This window comes from Agelaius tricolor, unplaced genomic scaffold, assembly GCF_023055355.1.
Source record: "Agelaius tricolor isolate 1412-34295 unplaced genomic scaffold, bAgeTri1.0.p SCAF_9, whole genome shotgun sequence".
Taxonomy (NCBI): Eukaryota; Metazoa; Chordata; class Aves; order Passeriformes; family Icteridae; genus Agelaius; species Agelaius tricolor.
The window spans coordinates 45,297,877-45,319,041 of NW_027269269.1; the positions used below are offsets into that span (position 1 = coordinate 45,297,877).

The 21,165-nt window shown below is 37.2% G+C and overlaps 1 protein-coding gene across 6 annotated transcripts in view; it reads right to left on the reverse strand.

The window, feature by feature from the left end:
* The window catches only part of EPHA6 (EPH receptor A6), a 374,179-nt gene that overhangs the window by 62,320 nt on the left and 290,694 nt on the right, over window positions 1-21,165 (reverse strand). For 4 of the 6 annotated variants that reach the window (XM_071433800.1, XM_071433798.1, XM_071433797.1 and 1 more), the window contains one exon: window positions 10,981-11,103. The exons of the other annotated variants lie outside the window; for them this stretch is intronic. In XM_071433800.1, the coding sequence (XP_071289901.1) occupies window positions 10,981-11,103 (123 nt within the window). The remainder of the gene's footprint in view (window positions 1-10,980; window positions 11,104-21,165) is intronic. 6 annotated transcript variants of the gene reach the window in all.

A 21,165-nucleotide genomic window follows, 5' to 3' on the forward strand; every position in this document is an offset into this window, starting at 1 on the left:
AAAATCCTAAAATCTAGAGAAATAAACAACCTGCAGCCTGATGCTAGGGAATCTTCCACTGTGCAAAATCCTCTTGAACAAGTAGTAATTTCTGAAATGATGCAGACAATAGCATTTTTCAAGAAGAAGGGGTGTAAAGCTGGCTTTCAGATGGCATATTCAATCAGAAATTTCTCTTTCTGGGTAAATCAACAACTAAAACACCTGTACAGAAAGTTTGCATTTGAAAGGAAGGACAAATGGACCTTTAGAACAGCACCCCTGGTTTCCTGTGGGGAATCCTTTGATACTCTACACTTTCCAGAAGCTGTAATTTTCTCTAGAGGTTCACCGGCCCTCATTGCAGCTTTTATGCTCCTTAAATTCACATCCTTCAACACAAATTATTTTCATACTTGCTAAACAGAACTATTAATTCTTCTACACTCTCTCACAAAATATTCTTCCCTCCAAAAAAAAAAACCCACCTGTTCTTCCTTTTGCTCAGACCCTCTGCTCCTAGGTTAAAGTAACTATAAAATATATTTATATGCATTCATCTGTGGATTTAAAGAATATATTTCAGTATTGTTTTCCACTGGACAATGAGGTTTTAAACACTCAACTTGAATGACTTGAAATGACATGCCTTAACACAAAACCAAGCTCTTCTAAGTGACAGCACAGGAATGGCACTAAATACACCAAAAAGTGCAGCATTTTCCTTCTAACAGGTTGCTGTATATCAGGAAATCAGCAAATCATGAATAAATTCAGTCACTTTGGCTGATAGATTTCTACTGATTTAGTCTGTATCACTTGCCATGCTACCTAAATTTCAAATGAAATTGAGGTGGGATTGTGTCAAGACACTACAATGTGTCATGACACCATGAAAATAAACCTGGCTCCATCACTTGATTATCTCAAGCAAAAATCTTTAATCTGGACACAAACCTAAATTCTCAAATAATCCGGTCTTTAGTGTGACAGCACTTGATAAAAGCCACCTGATTTTGGCTGCAAATTTAATGTATCCCTGGAGCTATTTATGTATTCCAAGCCAGACTGTGACAGTGACATTTTTAGTCAGCAGTTTTTGTCTTTGGAGCACCTGTGGATTGAAAATGTCTCAGCTGTTGTTAGGGTGGCTTGAAGACTTAAAAAGTAAAAAACTCTGGTACACAGTAGAATCCAGTAGAATCCAGTGGGAACTTTTACCATCAAATTTGCAACACTGGCTCTATTACCAGTATGTTATCCTTTACAGAGTAGTGCAGTTTGAGTCCAGAAAAACTTGTATGTGCTGGACCCCTGTACAAACACAAAATACTGCTTTAGTTTTTAAGAGGACTACAAAACTGACTTCAAAAATAGTACTGGGAGATTTCTAAACTAGTGCAGTGTTCGCATCGAAATAAATTTTTAAAAAAGCCTATTACTTAGATTATGAAAATTCACGTTGTTCTCATGGCACTTAGAATTCTTCATCCTCAAAACAAAACCAGGAATGAATAAATGGGAGTGGAGCAGAGACGTCTCTGAGACAGAGAAGCAAGTTAATTTTACAGTCAAGAACCACACAAGAGAAGGAATGGAAAAAGGACACTGAAAAAGGTGTCAGCTGAGGGCTTGGAACCAAGGAGCTTAAAACTGTGGGTGTTGCTGGAGGAGAGAACACAGCTTCTACTTTGAACTGGGGGAGGATGAAATAAAAATGTTTGAAGCTGCTTCAATGATCAAATCAGTCAAACAAATCAGACTTGCAGCAGTTTTAGATGCTTAGCACTGCTGGAATGGGGAGTACTGGGAGAAAACAGACCTTTTAAAGCAGAGGAATTATTACGTGTCCTGAGAATCCTAAATACAGATTTTACACACTACATATATCACATTTATAATTTGCAGCACATTATAACTAATGTATCATTTTACTACATAGTTAAGATAACAACATGAAATAATAACTGTATTTATACAGGACACACACACTGATACCATCCTCACATTCTCTGTTCTCAGATTTTTTGGGAAAGCATAAATATTCCTGCCCCAGACACATGTGGGATATTGTCTAAAGCAGTTTTCCCTCCTTGCACATGGAGTAAGTGTGGCTCTGGGAAATCATTTCAGAGTTCCAGCATCTCAGAAAGCCACACTGAACACACAAGAGCAGCACTGGGGCTTGGCAGGATGCAGGAAAAGGAGAGTAATTCAATTTATCCCAACAGAGATGAATCTATAGAAGGGGCAGGGGCTGTTCACTGTTTTGAGGCAACTCCCACCTTGTGACAAGAGGCTGACTGCTTTGGACAACCTTCCCTAAGAAAGTTCTTCACTGCAGTTCTCCCACTCAGCTGTACTGCAATGCCACTCAAACAAAACCAGAGAAAATGACAAACAACCTGTATTGATGTCATGCCACCCCAGAATATGCTGCAATCTTGTATCTTCCAGTGATCAATCTGCTTGTCATTTTTTAATAAGCAGGAATGCAAAAAACCAAAAAAACAAACAAAAAAAAAAAAAAAAAAACAAAAAAAGGGAAAAAATCCCATACATTTCAAAATAATGTAAAATACTGGTTAAATCTGAAATTCACATTGTATATATTTTTAGGCTTCTTTTTTCCACAATACAAGATTTTGATAGCATGCAATTTAACTGAGTGCCAGAGTGATGAATAAGGAGGAGAATCTGAAGTGTCATATCAATGACAAAATATTCAGCTGGTTGTCTCCTGTTGTCATTTTAAATAATACAGCAAAGCCTCCTTTAATGAATGTTTTATGTAAGATTAATCCTCCAAAAAGAATAGTTAGCACACATTCTTTTTCTACAGACTTACAATGAAATCTCTAATAGCAATTATGGGGATAGATTTGTTAACATAAACACATGTTCCTCATTCTTTCACTTAGCACAGGTTGGCACCTGTTCCCTGGTTCATATCAGAAAAAATTGCTCCACCACTCCTGCAGATCAGAATCCACGTGGCTCAGGAAATCACCTCCCTATCAGGCATCTTTTCATTCCAAAGCCAAGTTCTGCTGTTGGTTTCCAGGGATTTATCTCCTGCTAAAGCAGAGATAAGCCAGCCCCAAACAAAGGGGCACACCCTGGGTGAGGTATGTGCCTTCCACACTGCCAAGGAAATCCAGGGGAATGCTTGGGAGGCACTTCTGGAGCTACAGCTGCTCCATTCACTGCACACCCCTTCAAATCAGAGAGCCACTGGCCATGGCACTGCAGCTGCTTCTCTCCTGTCATCACTAAAAATGCATTTGTATGCACCAGAAAGAATTAATTGCAGTGATTAAAACCCATATTTTTCCATTATACAAAACAGATAGAGGAAAAAAGAAAGAAAACGAAACATTAAAAAAAACGCAAATAAAAAAATTTCTGTCATTTTGCATTTTCGGTTTTGCATTGTTAGCCCCCATCAATTTACATGAAGCCAATGTGAATTTTACTGCAAGACACCACACTTGAATTATTGACTCACATGACAGAAGGCCCCTGACTAAGACCTGCATCCAAGCAGCATCAAACAATAGAAGTTGCAGTTTCAAACTCCTTTTTGAGAGTTTAGAAGCCAGAGTTTGCAAACAGGATGGGATAACATATTTACATTTATCTGCTACCAAAGGAATTCCCATAGATAAAACCTATTTATCTTGCTCCTAGTGCACTTTGGATTTTCTCATGTCTATATACCAAATATCATTAGTTAAGTTAGTTTAGTCAGGGGAAGATACTTCTGCAAAATCAATTAATGACACTTCAAAACACATGAATGACCATAAGATACTGTTGAAATGTTAGGAAGGTATGGCCACACAGCTACCACTGCTACCTGAAGATTTATTGTATCCAGACAAACTGAAAATATTTCATAACATAAACCTGTTTTCCTGTAATTATACATTAAATGCTTTTCCACTTACTACCCTGTGACCCACTGGCAAGAATTTATGCCTGTTGGTGAGTTTTGGAAGCCAGGAAAAGTCTGTATGTATATGTATATAATATTTATATTAAATATTAAATATTTATAAAAAACTTCTCAAGCCTTCTGGTTTGAGAACCTGCAGCCTCATGTTGCAGGCAGCACTGCAAGTGGCTCTCCTGGCTCCTCACATGACAAAGGGAGAATGTGCTTTGGACAACAGAAATTTGAGGAGTCCTGCTCCTCCTGCAAGCTCTAAACCACATCAATCCCCTCACTGTGCCTACAGAAGATATTCTGGAAGATTTTGAGGAAAGGCAAGTGGATCTGTAAAGAGAAAGCAGCTATGTTGTTTCCATTATTTATTTTCTGATCCTTATCTTCCCATGAGAGAAGCAAGTGGAATGCAGGAGAGGGTAAAGCCAGAAGAAATAGGGGTTTTTTTGTCACTACTTGGGGGTTGGGTGGGTGAGAGAGAAATAATGCCTAAAATTATATTATAGGAATACAAAAAATGGCACTTTTGCTTTAGCACTGAAGCAAAGAATAAGAGAAAAAAATAGTAACAGATAATGCATTCTGTTCAGATTCAGTTTAAGAGAGACTTTTGCCCAGTTGTATTAATCAAAACAATTCACCTCAGTTATTTTATAACTGAAATTCAGCATATCTCACTTTATCTAATGACATCTCACCCTGAAGCTCCTCAGGGCTCATACCAACCCATATCCTCCTGTGGAAGGAGCAAGGGATGTTCTTTGCTTCAGAATTAGACCACAGAGTCTGACTGCATCAATGACCACTTGCCCTGCTGACCCCAGAGCACAGAAAGGAATTTAAACAATGTCAAATCTGTGCACAAATCTGGGCTTCTGCACTTCAGGCTGCCACGATTCATAACAAGTTCTTAGGGAATGCAAGAAGCAAATCCTACTTAACCTCTGTTGTGAATTTACCTATTATCATAGGGGCATTATAGTTAGAAGCTCTAAGCTACAATGTAAATTTGAAAAGGAGCAAAATTAAAAAAAAAAAGCATACACAAGGTTACAATGAAACAGGGTTTTGTGCTTTCATAAGCATAATGACGTAGTTAAGGTATTATTTCAATCCTATTCTAAAATGCCATTTGTTATTTATTTGATATTATGCCTAATTGAGAAATTGATAAGATTCTGACGTGACTTTAGGATATCCTTTGTGTATTTTCCCATTTACCATTTGAGCCATTTTGCCCCATTTCTCTTTAGTCTGCATAAAGAGTAAACATCTGAGATACCACTGAGCTGTAAAAAACTCATGATCCACCACTCTTCCTTATGAGCAAGGCATCATTTCTCATGTGCAGAAGTAGTGGAGGTCACACATCAACACTCCTGAAGGTTCTGGAACCCACAAAGGAACCTTTGATTGTAACATGTGGGCTGCTAAATCCAAAATTAAGAAAACAAAACATCATGACTCAGAGCTCCAACAGATACATGATGCCCTGGACCTAACATTGATATTTTTGTGATCTCCTGGGGTTTTTAATCATTTCTCTTTGAGGGTTTTTACCTTCAGAACATGAAGGCACACACTGTCAAGCTTCTCCCTCCAACTCTGATTCTAACTCTCACAGACAGGTGATATGAGTCTATAGAGGATTGTCTAGTCTTCACCAACTGCACAAGCCACCTAAAAAGGCTTTTCAAATACCACTATGTAAAATTCAGATTTAGGCAGATTATTTCCCATACTCAGTATTTGGGCCTGGGAATGCTACTTCAGCAAGTTGAATTTGGTAGAGGCTCATGGCTTCCTACCTAAAATAGACCAAAACTATTTAAACATTATTCATAATGTTTAAAGTTAGCTGTTTCTCCTGCCTCCCATCTCACAAAAATGAACCAGTTCTGATTATGCTTTTACATCTAGTGTTCTATCAGTGGCAAAAAAGGGAGTTCAGTTTTCCCCTAATCTTGAAACAAAGAAAATCTGTGTGCATCTCATTTACAAGTATACTTCTGTGTATGTCTGTCAAGCTTCTCCTGCTCTCTTCATATCTTTCTGCTTCTGTCAGTAAGGAACAGCAACTTGCTTCAACATGCTTGAAACAATAAATTTCCACATTTTCTGTTGTCAGATTTTAAAAATATGCAGTAGTAGTGTATATTATGTAAAAATGACCACATATGCAAACACTTTTTTCTGAACTTTTAGGATTTAAATGCTTGGAATTGTTTACCATGACCACCTGAGCATGAAATTAGATATTTATCAAGGGTGAAGAATGAAAACCTCTTTTTGTCATGTCCTACACTCAGAGCTTAACCCCAGTTTTACAGTTCAGTCTTAACCCTAACTGACCAGCACAAAATATGTTTCTTTCAGTATTAATGCTACTTGCTGCTCATCCTTATTTTGGTTCTGAAGTACTCCCTGTCTGCCTAATGGGAAAGTCAATCTACATTTGGACTTCTGTTCTCAGAAAATACATGCCATTATGTATTAGTTATAAGGTTTATAAGGTAAACATTCCAGTGGAACAGCACTGAGGCTGGGAAGAATAAACTGGAAGAGCCATTTGGCTCTGGTATCCCAGGAAATCCATATGCAATAGAAGAATCAATTTTTACTCACTGGGAAAGGATTAGCAGTTTTCATTTAACAAAAAATATAGAAGTGTAGGTGCTGGAATTCACAATAAAGAAAAATGCATTAACTGGGGGGAAAAAAGTTACTTTTCTCATTATTGGAGTATTATAATCATAGTTGAATTCACTACGTACAATTGCTCCTTGATGGTTCTTGTTGAGTAATTTTGTTCAATAAGGATCTGTCAATACAATTTGCTTTCAAATGTCAGTTTATATAATATCAAGAATAATGGGCTCGCTCAGGTGCACTTGGAAATTGTAATAAAATATTAATTTTGGGCAAAAGAAAACTGTTAATCATCTAGTTTAGTACTCTACAATTATGCATGAATTTTTTGAGGAGCTCTGTGGAATAAATGTGAACATTGTAATGTGCGTTAAAAAAAGTGCCATAAATAACTAGGCAGTAAAACACTGAAGAGGGGATATCCTCTGTAGAATGTGCTTTTTGTTGAAGAGGAGTTCAGGACAGCAGTGAGCAAATCATCCTATATCACTTCCAGTTACTGGAAAGTAAGTGCATTCTCAATTACTTGCATGCAATATATTTTTTGAGGTTCACAAAAGTGGGTTGTTACATCAAGCCAAATTTCTTTGCTTCCATTTTTCCTACAATGTCAAGGAGCTGGATAGTTAACACACAAATTCAGTGGCAGGAAATAACTGATAGTCACACTTCATTAAAAAAGCCACATCAGGATACTTCCACAGAAGCTCCAGAGAGAGGCTCTGTGCGAGGAACAGGGGGCAATGATCCAGCTGCTGACCACAGCATGATGGGGAGATGATATTCACAGAGAGGAGTTTATGGCAAGAATAATTTTGATGGTTTTGTCCTGCTAATGCAGACTGAATGCTGAACAGTCTGTAGGAGAGGTTTGGCTAACAGAACCTTTCCATGGTAGCTCATAGCCTGGCACCCATCTCCAGCTCTTGTTGACAGAAAAACTCAGTGAAGAAGTTTAGCTTGAAAGGAATGGTAGGAGAGGTATTTGTTTTCCCTTTTTTCCTTCCCAGCTCAGCCAGCTGAGCAATCTCTGGCTGCTCAAAGACAGCAGAGCACCGTGAAGCTTCCTGCCTGTAACTTCTGTGGGCACTTACCCAACAAACCCTTCACACAATACTTCAATCAGGAGCTGCAAGAGGAGCGAGCCCAGAGCTTCCCCAAAGTGGAGCAAATAACAAACAGGGTGTGTAGCTTGGGAGAGAATGTGAAGAGAGACGTGTACCTCTGGCAGTTTATAATTTGGGTTCTCACAAGGTGTGTGGGTTTGTGGGTGTGTGTGGGTGTGTGTCATGAAGGAAGCTTCCACAGCTTGTGCCAGCATCAGTGTGATGAGGAGTGTAAATGCTAAGTGGTTTAAGAATTCTATTTAATTTATGCAAGGCTATCACTTGAGAAAAAGTACTTATTGCTCATGTGAATCCATCTGTCACTGCAGACCTACATCAGCAAAGTCATGTCAATTTGTACTGCTAACAGGTGGAATAACAAGGAATGAAGTAATTTGTGACATAAATGATAGCTAAATAAAAAGGAAGCTGTTGTCTGCAAATGGGCTTATTTTTGCAAGAATCTAAGATAAATTTTTCAGGCCTGCTTTAAGTTTTGCTTCTGGTGAAAGCAGTGACAGACTTTTGATGTAACTATCAAAGATAAGCACTACTGCATTAGAAGTCCTGTCTAGGCTTGAAAAACACCTACATTTGAGACAATCTGTTTATGTAGAAAGACATAATGCCCTGTCCCAGCAGCATAAATTAATCCTTAAATTGGCTAAATGAGGATTCCTTTTTCATAAGAGAATCTCTGCACAGTGTAAAAACTGAATTACACAAAACTGAACATAGGCTGTCAATGCAATGGTAAAAGAAATACACTCCTCTCAACTACTGAGATTAAAGTAGAAAGGGAAAAAAGGAAACCAACAGCTGCATGGCCTTGCCAAGCTGCTTTCCAGACACTTATTTATAGCAGCCTTTCTAGTTTAGTTCTGTGTTTCATTAAAACATCTGTAGTGAATTTTGTAGAAAAAAGATCTAAAAGCATTTTGTCTTTAGTTAGAAATAAATTTTCTGAGTATTTGGAAGGGAATCTGCCGCTTAGCTTAAGTTAAAGGTTTTAGCATCTCATTATCTTTGTTCCTAATGACCCTAATAGCAGAATAATGCTGGCATTTTAAGTCTCCCATGTAGTTAAATTAACTGAAATCTTACCCATAACCAATATGTGAAACAATTAGGTTATAATTCTGCAGTTATTAAATGTTAAGTACCTCTGTTAGGCTTATGAGAGCTACTGTCCAGTACAAGCCCAAACATCTCCACTGAATCATGCACAGCAAGAGAGTCAGTTCTCTTACATCCCAGATCAGCACTACCTTGTCAAGATTTGTTTTCATGTTTTTTTTTGGTTTGTTTTTTTTTCCCAAAAATGTTTGGGATTTTTTTTTTTTTTTGCTCGCATGTAAAGCAAAGCTGCTTTTAGCAATTTAGAAAAGGAAAGGGTATCCCCTGGTCATCTCTGATGAAAAAAGAGGCAATTCAGAATTCGTACCATGATTAATATAAATGTAAATATGATAAAGTAATAAGGAAGAGTTAAATAGCAGCACTACAGGTAAGATTGTTGAGATACAACTATTAGCAGCAATTGCTGACCTGCACTGCAGAGCTTCATGCCCCCTGACCCCAACATGCATTCTTTCTCAAAGGAACACATATCATCCATTGGATTTATCACAGTTCTTCATTGCCTCTCAACTACCTGAAAATCTTCTCTTTCTCTGGGGTTACTGCATTGCTCACTTTTCTTTTTTGGTTGCTTTTGACATGATCAAACAGCAACATTTATCTCCATTAACTTGAAAGGATATCTGTTACACATCATGCCATTGCATTTCCATATTTTCCCATTTTCAATGTTTCACCAGATTGACTCAGAATTCTTAGTAAGAGACATTTAACAGCAAGGAATTCTGAATGAGTTTCATTAAACAAACTACATTTAAGAACTCTTAAGTCCATAGGACCAAAAGCTTTACAAGTACTCAAAAAACAACAGTCCTGAGGATTTGATAAAATTAACTTGTAGGTAGGGAGGTAGTTGAGAAGCCACTTCATGAATCTGAGGCCATTTGTAATTTAACAGAATCAGTGGGATGCGCTACATAACACTGTGTTCAAAACAGAGAATTTTATGGGGCCTGCGCTATTTCCTGCTCAATAGTTGTTTACTTATAGGTACCACCTCCTTGTGATGCTGACTGCCACAATTCCTGAGGGCTATTAAACACTCTGAGATATCCCATGGAGAAAAAATTATGGAAAGTATTTCACAAACTGTCGACAAAAGAAACCCAAACAGTCATAAGAAAAGACATCAAAGCCGCTGAGATGCTTCTATTCAAAGAAAGCAAAGAAAGAAATAATAGCACTTGAAATAAAAAGAAAAATAAGAATCATCTTGTAATTAGAATTACTGCAGTAGATAAAATGGGGCACAGAGAATTACAATAGTTTCTTTTGTATAGCAAATCAGTAACATTATGTAATTTACCAATTTTCTCCCTTTTTTTACCAGAAGAGATTTTTTTTCTTTCAAGAAAAACTTTTAAGTAACACTACAGATAACACAGGATGTCCAGAAAAGATGCCAGCCTTCCATTAGCCCATGCACAGGTCCATTTTTAAACAAAAATATGCAGTTTGGAAAGGAACTTTGATTCAGTTTTAACTATAGTTGTATGCATTTACTCTTCATTTATTACTTTTGATGGAAGATGATGCTTAATGGCTCCAGAAGGGAATGGATAACACAAGTAGCTTGTCATGGAAAGGAGCCCTCTAACCTGTCCTCACTCATTTAAAGAGAATTACAGGAAGGTTATTTAAAAAAAAAAAGGTGGTTTTCATGAGATACAACTTGCAGCTACCAAAGAACACAGAGATTTCAAACACCAATTTAATATATTATTAAGTTTTCCCTTTCCAAATTTGTTTTGCTTCTATGTTTTAGTGATGGAATATAAATTTTTAGGGAAGAGTCAGAGTGACACAAATTCCAAATTCCAAGATGTTAAAGTTCTCCTTCTTTGGTGCTCATGGACATGCTTCATGAAATGGATAATTAGAGGATACCAGGCCTTCTCTTCCAATATTTAGGTTGGCCACTTAACTGCAGAACAGTTTCCCTCACAATTTCTCCTATACATTAATTCAGGAAAATGGCTTGTTCCCAAGAATTTATTGTCTTTTCCATTTCCTTTTGGTTTGGCTTTTCATTGGAAAGGACATCTGATCTCCCTGTCTGACAAATACCAAATTTGATTTCCCTGAGATGTGTGGAGAGATGGGGCAGAGAGTGAAGGAAAAAACAACTGATGTGTGGGAACAGGCTGGAATACCTACCAGAGGAAATGCTGGGGGGTAAAGATCCACCCCCTGCCACTGGATGTGAGGCCAGGATGCTATTTAAAAATCCCGCCCTCAGGAATCTCGAAAGAGACTTCACCCCAATGGTCGGGAAGGATCCTTTCAAAGAAATAGAAATGATCATTAATCAAATGACTTGTTCTCTGGCTGACAAAAGAAGTTGACTGTTTAAAGAAAGAACAACCAAATTTCTGCAGAGTTTACAGTGGTTTCATGGGAACAGATCTCATGAAAAGCTTTTGTTTGCTTTTTAACCAAGTCATACAATACACAGCTTTAACCAGAAAAAGGTTTTCTGCATAGTTTGCAAATGGAGAATTCCAGCACTTCTAGGAGCAAGAGAAAAATTTGGTGCTTCAACAGCAAATTGCACCTGTGGGATACTCATAATGCATTCCAAATGACTCCACCATAGAGGCAAGTTACAATTATGTGTTCAAATCAAAGACAGACCAGTAGAGATGAGGCTATACCAGCAAAGCTGTTTTACACCAGTATTTTAAAGCCACCTGACAAAAGTCACAAGGGGCAAAGGGAAACCAGAATTTGTAGCTAAAATACTGAATTCTGTGTCAAAGCAGCTCCAGCAGTCAGAGCTTCTGTCACACCTCCCAACACCTGTCTATGTATTGATACAGGCAAAAACCAGGAGTATGGATGATGCCTAAAGATTTTTAGCTTTTTAATATATTTTTCATATAATTGTTACTTTTTGATTTTAAGCAATGTGGACATGGCCCCTTTTTGCTTTGCTGTCACCAGAAGCTCAACACATTTTATGCTTTCACTATAATAAACTGTATATTCTTCTCATTGCCTACATGTATGGTTTTAATCATAGAAACAATGATTATCTCATCCACCTCTTCTAAAACAAATATTTGTGATGTATCTACTGGTGAGAAATGAATGCCTTAGCATTTGATCCACTATTTCAGCTTTCAGCATTTGTACAGAGATCGGCAGACATCATTTCAACTTCCCCGTGTTAGTGCTCATTGAGTGCCAGCATCAAAGATGGATCTGAAATGACAGCTCTGCACATCTCACTGAAAAGCACAGGGTCAAGATTCTCCCACCTGGCAATAAATCTAAACCGACAATCAGAATAATCTGGGTATTTTTGCAAGTGCATCAAGTAAGCATCCATCCAAAAAGTTAGGCAATGGCAAGTTTGTTTTCCTCACCTTGCAGGTACTTCATATTCGTTCTTTTAAGAGACAGAAAGCATCTTGATCTTTATAGACAATGAGAAAAATCAACGGCCTTCAACAGTTGAGATTTTTTTTCCACTAATAAAAATACATTGAGGAAAATTTACCCCCAAAACACACATGCACTTGCTGAATTTAAAGTAGCCTAGGAGAGCTTTGAGTTTTTTACTTTTGTTTTCAAGCAAGAATTCTAATGTTTTCCCTCAATCCATCTGTCCTTTAAATTTTTTAGTTAGTCATGCTGCAGTCTGTGGGAAAATAATTAATTTAAAATAATTAATTTAATTGATCTAGATGCAGTACTTTTATATCTGGTGGCTAAAGGTTTTCCCTCTGGACACACAAGAGAAATCTTTGACATTCCTATAAAAGTGGTTCCATATTCCATGGCTTTCACTTTAAAATATTTGCAAAAGTGATCCTGGACAGACAGTACAGAATGCAATACACAAAGATTCAATTTTAAAAGGGAAATTGTTCCATTAACTCCAAGATGTTGGGTACTAAACAGCATCTTAAAACATAAAGGCTAAATAATGAACATATGAAGACTTCCCAAATAGAAAATGGCTCTTGTTTCAAAATATGAATTATACCAACCGTAAGGTATAGCCACTGAGTCACACACCATATGTACAGACCTTCAGAAAAGCCAAACAGCTTTAGCTTCACCATTGACATTTTCCTCTATTTAAATGCTGTTAAACGGCAAATAACTCCAGTTTCCTAACAGTCTTACAACAAGTTACTTTGTTATAGAAAGTTGTGAAGACAACCCCAAATTTATTTCACTTACTGTACATACCCAGAAATAAAAAAAAAAAAACCAAAACCAAGAAGCAGTGAATTTTAGAGCAAATCTATAAATACTACGAGAACTAGAGGGCTGAAATTATTGAGGTATAAGCAGCAAATAACTAAAAGAATACATATAAATAGCACTTTTCTCTCACACTCAAAAGTCAGGGTTCAGTTGCTTAAGTGTAAACGGTTTGTGTCATTTGAGATGCTCTAAAAAATCTGAGTGGCAGACATGACATGATTGGCAGGAGATTTCCACTCTGAAAGTGGCTGTGAGAGGCAAAGCAGCAGTTGGATATTTAAGAGGAGGCACTGAGTCTCATTTCAGGCGACTGAATCCCATCCAGTCTCCTGTCACCTCAGAAATGCCTCTGACTAAGCAGAAGTCAGAGTTACTAGAACAAGACCTCATTTAGTCTCTTCTAGAAGTCCACAAACACCTCCTGAAAAGGACAAGGTTGGTGCCATTCAGCCCTGACCAGCATCCATCAACAAAAATTGCAGACAAATGAGAGATTTAAAGTTCATTCATCTTAAAACATGCACAGCTCTAAATTAAAACACAGCCCCAGGATGAACTTTTTTCAGCCCCAGGTGTGCTTTTTTCATCATGTGTACAATGTGAAAAGGATTTGAGACTTGATTATGTGATTTTATGTTGGGAAGGTGATAATCACTGCAGATAAAGCAAATTAATTCTTGTTAAGCCACATCAATCACCAGCAGATGGACAGAGCTTTGATAAGAGCTTACAATAGTTTAGAAGTTACTCAAACATTTACTTGTTTGCATAAACATTCATGAAATATTTGAATGAATGACACAGAATCACAGAATATGTAAGGTTGGAAGGGACCCCTGGAGTCAGCTAGTTAACCAGACTTCTTAAGAAATTATGCCATTCTCTCAGTCCACATCACACAGAGACTCGTGTTTCCCACCACTTCTGTTTTCTGCAAAAACTTATTTTTGCAGTGGGTGCACTCACACTGATGGAAAGATCTTTCAGTACAAGATTCTAAACTGGGAAAAGGAGACAAGAATATTAAGCCATGATTCCTCAGTGCCCTCAAATGCTGTCGTTATTTAGCAGTTTACACTCATGGATTTATTGAGGAGAAAACCCCAACCTCTCCCTGCTAATGGGAAACCACGTAAGTTACAATATTAGTTGGAAAAGTGTGTTGAAACTGTAGAAATACATGGAATAGCTGATAATTCATGAAGTATCCACCACTTTCTGAGCCTTGTGATACCAGTTTAGAACTCAGTGTAAATTCTTCTGTTTCACAATAATTACAGCTAAGTGCCTGAGCTCAGAGGCAGTGGGGGAGTGCTGAATCAATTAGCCTGCCTTCCACCTTCAGCTGTTCCTGGGGGAATATCATCCCACAAATTGTGGAATTTGATAGGGAAGTCACTGGTACAGCATCCTAAAGTGGCATGGGTTTAAGTAGGATATTATCCCCCTGAGCAGAAGGGCAGGAGAAGGTGCCTGGGCAAAGGAAATCCATTTGCTTAGTTCAGCTCCAGAGCACTGACATTAATTCACACCCATTTATTGGCACTGTGTGGTCACAGCATGGCCAGCTAGGAGGGACAGCCACTGCTCCCAGCCCCACATCCCATGACCAGTGACAAAACTCTGCCCTGTTCTTTGTCACTGCTGGTTTTCCTTAGTTATTACTATTCTTTATTATTATTAAGTATCTATTCAATACTTTCTGCAGGTGGAATTGACCATTTCATGTGCTGTGTACTTCTGAGCATCTAACAGATACAAATTTGAAAACAGCTCTTTGGCTGCTTAATTTAAAAAACTGGATTGAGAAGTTCTAGAGAGGTCACAATTGCCTTCTTCTATTTATTTTTACAAGTACCATCTCTTTATTGGCACCAGCAAAAGAAGACTTCAGTCTGTTGTTCCTTTCCCACAGATTTGGTTTGGAAAAAAAAGAAAAAATGCTCGGGTGGTATATTTAATGTAAAAAATCCCATTGCTATTTATTTCTATATAGTCAGTTCTCTTGATGCTTTCCATGCAGGGATTGTTAAAACCCAGCTAAAAGAAAGTTCTCAGGAACTCTGCAGATGAAGGCTTTGGGGAAGGGAGGGCTGTAAGGAGCTTTTGCATCCAGTTTGGCTGGAAGCAACTGGCTGTTTTCACTCCAAAGTGCATTTTCAGGCAGGGTGGGCTGAACATTTAGTAACAGAATACTGGAGGACAGAATGCAGAAAGTTTTCCTGCTTTGGAATAGGAGAATTATCCAATTTTATCACTTAACATCTGAGAGAAGACTGGCTTCTGTTAGGAGCACTTCCCTTTCTAAAATAAAACCTCATTTTTATTGTTACTTCCTTGGGAAAGTTAGAAGCAGGGTTAGAGCATTTTTTTGACAAAATTATTTGAAATATATCCATTATGGAAACTACTGAAAACCAGTTGACTTTTCTCTCACATGATTTTATTGATTCATCCTTGCTAGACCACCAGGAATGGCACATTACTTCATAATCTTTTATGAGGGAACATATGGAAGGTTTTTATAAGGAATGGCTTATAAAGCTTTGAAATTATGATGTCAGATTACAATTTTTAGAGCACTCAAAAGGCTTGACTTGCAATGGAAAAAAAATCAGCAGCAGGGAAAAAAATTATCCCTGATGAATTTGTTGGATCATGTTTTCAGTACATTTAGAAAACATAAACTTTTTTCAATGCAATAATCTGGAGATTTAGAATATGCTCTTATTTTAGAACTGTTTTTCATGAAAGCAAAGGCTGATAGAGTGATATGCCTAAATTCTTACCTGAATAATTAATATTTCTTAGAAAAATCTAATTTTCAAGATCACTAAATAGTATTTTGCAATAGACATCACAAAATATTAGAGCATAGAAAGAATTGACAAAAATGACTGTGCTTAACCCCTGATGAAATCACAGAACACAGAATGGCTGAGGTTGGAAAGGAGCTCTGAAGGCCACCAAGTCCAAGTGAATCATATGAGGATTTCCATTACCTTGCAAATAACACAGTGAAACTCCTGAAGGCTGAATTCTGCCCTAGGGTACCTAAACCAGTAAAACCAAACCTGCATTGTGCTGTACAGAGAGAAATCTATTCTCTCATGTTCAGCAGCAGATTTTCAAAGAGGTGGTCCCATTTTGTTTCCCCAGATTCCATCAGAGTAGTTGACATCACACCCACAAATAATTGTGACATCCCTCAGTGAACTTTCAAGAACTCATAGAGTCCTTTGACTGCTTTTTCCTGGTGTCTGGATTGTTTATTTAAATGCTTTTTTTACTCTTCAGTTAGATTTTAACTCTGAATGTCCTGCAGTTTACTGATTTGGAAATAATGAAGCATTCCTATGCTTTGGCTTCATTTCTGTGGAACAGACCCTTCTAGCCCAGCTCTTGGGGAACATATTTTCAAAGTCCTGCCTTTATATATAAAGGTCCCTAATTTCTACTCCAGATTTAAATTTATAAGGTCTTTCTGGAAAGGTGAAGAAGACAAACACTGGGCAGGGCAAAGCTGCTGTTCAGATCTGATCTCCATCCCTGATGAGTTAAACTTGAGATCCTTGTGGACGACAATGCTTCCCTACAAAGCTGCACTCTCATTTCTTGACTGGCAGATGGGAATAAGTCCAGAGGTAGGAATATTTACACAGAATGAGACTGTTTTAGAAAACCCCAGTTATAACAACTTCTGGCTTTACTTATGACTTCTCTGGGACAAAAAGCAAATGCTGAAAGCATCTTTCAGTTCCTAAGGAGGAACTGATGTAAGTTACAGAATATTTGGGGAGAATATTAACATCTAATTTAATTTCCCTTGGTGCTTCTAGACAAACAGGTGATTTGGGGGGGAAAAATGAGGGAATTGCTTGAAAAGAGTTCTACAAACACTACAGGCATTTATTTTGTGATGTGTTAAATGTCAATGTACACTGAAGTTCTGGTTGCTGGGAAGATTGGTGTGACAGCATTAATATGATTAAGGCTTTTAAGAGCCATAACAACTGCTGTGTTGAATCATTTTTGTAGCCTTAATGGAATAGAAATGGAAATACTGAGCTTCTATGGGATAAAACTGTGTATGCTTAAGCTGTCTACTAAATAAATATTTTTCAGTCCCTCCTAAACTGAAAATAGCTTTAGCACAACGCTAAATAAGAACCTGAAATCTTTATGTGTTTATAGGGATGTATGATACCCAGGACACTGCTACAAGTACTGTATGCTGTACATTTGGATTTCATTATCATGCATTCATTATTAGATGAAAATAAAATACTTTAAAATTACAGTTTTCATGATAGAAGAAAACAAAGCCTGTAATATCAGCTGAAAACTTTTTGATTCATTTTTTATACATAATTATTTTAGGGAATTATGAATCCATTAATAATTATCTGAATTATCTTTTCATCAGCCACTTTTTGTTATTTTGGAAGGAAAAATCTAAGCATTCCTATAATTTGAAATAATAATTTGGAATTCCTTGTTCTTTTAAGACAGGAAACTCCCATGTGAAATGTTGGTGGGGTAAATGGGATGGTTAAGAAGTTCCAGGGGCTTTTTAAATTTTCAGTTGCCCATTTTCATGCTGTTTCCATAAAAACAGAGATTTGGGGATTAATTTTGTACTTTGTTTAGAAATTGTAGAGAGGTTTAATTTAACGAGTGAACTAGCTTTTCATGGGTGACATCTGAAGGAGAATGTGTTCATGAAGCTGCTGTGCACTCTGCAGCTCTGCAAATAAAGCTCTTATTTTCTCCTCTTTTAGCCTTGTTACCCTGTTACAGTATGAACCAGGGCTAGGAGACAAACACTCCCCACTTTTAGACAATAATCAGTATCACTGAAAAAGCCTCGCTGTGTTCAGTTGAAAAAATCCCCTTGGGGCTGAGTGATTTTCTGTTGAACAAATGTAGGGTACAAATTGAGGATTCCTTTTGCTATTTCACATCCATCCATTCACAATTCACTGTGTAGTAATATCAGTGAAATTAAGCCCTTCCTTGTAACAAACACCAAGTGACTCCCTCAAATAAAAGATGCCAGGATTAAAAGTGGAAAATCGCTGTCATTACCAGAATTGTGGTTTGGAATGAACTCTTTGATTAGAAGTGGATTAAATGCTGGTTTAGATTTACAAATCTGTAAGTTAGACAGAAAATCCTCTTTGCCTCTGTTTAGTGAAGGTGTCTCAGGCTACACCTGGTAAACCACGACAGGTTGTGTTTGCTCTCTGATGGCCTGAGGCACATGGACAGGAATTCTGCTTTTTTTTTGAAAGATGCTGCTGGCCAAAGAGAATTAGCTGTGCTTGTTAATTATCTCCTTGTTGATACCAGTGTATTCAGAGGATTTTCTCTGCAGCTCAAAGACCCCTTGGTGTTCAGTGAATACCATGTGGTAAAACCTCTCTCATTTCATCTTCCTTGTGCTGGTTTTGGCAACAGTGACTCTGCCAGGATGGATGTTGGGCAGCATTTGTTTGCTTAGGCCACAAAGTCACATTTTTCAATGCTTATAAAGGCATTCAATGAAAACTGGAAGTAAATTGCCAGTCTTACCTGAAACACTGGTGTGCTGAAGATTGTGCTCAACTACAGGGTAGAAGAAAAAAGCAGAGAAAGGAAAGAGAGGAGACTCTTTTCCAAAGTGAGTAAATTAATTATTGTCAGTCTAGGGAGATATTAAGAAGTTTCTGTTGTTTCAGGAAGAAAGGTAATCGATTATGTGAATTCTAGCAACAGTACAGTGGTTTGTTTCAGGTTTTTACTATTATAAAAATTTTGTACTATGCTTCTCTAGATAAAATATTGAAATGAAGTAATTTTCAGCTAAACTTATTTGCTTTCAAATTTTATTCAGCAGAAATTACCTTCTTAAAGTTTAGTTGAAAAATGACAATATTTATAGATGGATGTTGTTATGAATCTATTTGAGAATGTCTGACAGAATACATTTGCTTCTGAAAATGTGTTTACAGGATTGTCATTAATGTTTTGTGCTTATATTTAGAACATACTTAAAATGAATACTCTGTAACTTCACACCATCTATTATGATGTTTCAAAATCATATTCCTTTCTTTCCCACATTGCTTCTCACTTTCAATTGTGTCTCCCTTAACAGCTTTATCATCCTCTCCTGATTTACAAGCACTAAGTTTATCTCTGAGGAAATGTAGCATTTATGAAGTATTATTTTGTGCAAACTGAATTTCCAACCAGGAGTTTGGAAAGGATCCCAAACAGTTTGCATCTATGTTATTTATTCTTCTGGAACCTGAACTATGTATATATTAAAATCAGAAATATAATTATAGTCAGTGAAATAGTTTCTTTTCCTCACTTCTAACTCTAACGTTTCTATAAAATGCAATATCAGATATTTATATGAGAAAATTACCAGTCCATTTCTCAATTCTTCTTGATATGAATCTGCTGGTAAAGATATCTTAAGCTTGTTGCTTTGCATTAGAAATTTGGGTGTGAGCCTTAAAGCTGTAGGAAATATCACAATGCAAACTCTTGTAGCAGAGGTTTGTATGGAGAGTCTAGACCTGGAGGGTCTATGAGTAATAATAAAAAAAAATATTAATAAATAATACTAAAACCCAATAATGGTTGCTATTGAAAAACCACATATATTTGAAGATGAGTAACACAGTTTAAATTTAAAACAATTATTTCCTGCTTGTTACATCCTGCTTTCACCAGTGGAAGGTGTAGCAGGATGCTCTGCCTGGAATGGGGTGGAACAACTTGAACTGTGCCCTATGGATGCAGAGTTATCCCCAGTCTTTTCCAAAGCTCAATCACATGTACATTTACTAGTGTGTTTTGCCTCTGCACAGAAGAACAAATGAATGTACACTTCTCAAAGTAAATCAACCAAATACAACTTGTGAATTGGGATTATTGATTGCTTTCTATAGACTCTTTAACCCCCTCACTCCTTCGGCTGTCAGCTGCAATTGCCATTGTCATTTATAATTGTTCTCATAATTGCTTTTATGCTTTTCCTGCACAGACAACAGATCAGCCATGTTGTGCAGCAAATCTGTCAGCACATGCAATATTGTCTCCCCCTGATATTCACTGATCTTCCGGTTGCTGTTGTTAAAAAGTCCCAAGCCTTCATACATCTCCTGCACACTCTAAATATCTGGCCCTTTAACTTATTGCACCATATTCTTCTTTACTTTCATGGTGGAGGAAGAAATCAGATATTTCAGATGGAAAAGCAATCATTTGTGGTTAATAACAATGCTAATTATGAAAAATATGACCATGCATTCCCTTCAAAAGAAAAAGAAAAAGAAATAGTCTGGCCATATTTTATCTATAGGACTTTATCTTTTTACAGCTGTTAATAGGAATCATTTCTGTCACCTATTTTTCTACTACAACCACATCTCATGTCAAAGCATCTGAATATCTTTGAAAGTCAGGTCTTGTGTGCCTGAACACAGACATCTGAAGGCAAAGAAACCTGAAGAAACTGAAATCCTGTTTCTCAGCTGTAACCTATGAAAGCAGAATTATGGAATTTAGTTATGTTAGATAGTGTACCCTGGTCAGATTAAGCTGCTGTTAACAGGGTGTTACTGCTTGACTGTTTGACAATGTGCTTTTTCTTCACTGCTTATCGTCCTGTGAAAGATGCAGCAGCAGAATTGACAGTCAAGATGTATGGCTTGCTAACTGCAAAAAGGGAAAAGCAGAACACAGAAATGTGCCTTATTTGAACTGCAGGAAACCAAAATGGCCCCTTGATTTTTGGAACAAAATTTCCAGAATGTAATGCATGAAAGATAAATGTAAATTTTTCCAGAGAGTTAAAAGCTCATTTCTTTTAAGCATATGTCATTCAGGAGAACTGAGAATTGTGGATTCTTAACTTTTGCCAGCAACCTTCAACACATGGGTGCATGGTGGTTTGCATGTGTAAACTGAAATGTCTACATGGATGTATGCATGTATAAAAATAGCTCAGGATATCAACATTAATTATATTTCTTCCACTACCAGTCAGGAAGGGTAACCTATTTTTCAAGAAGGCTACAGATACTTTGTGTGTCTGTGTTATGTGCACAGCTCTTTCAGCTCTGTATT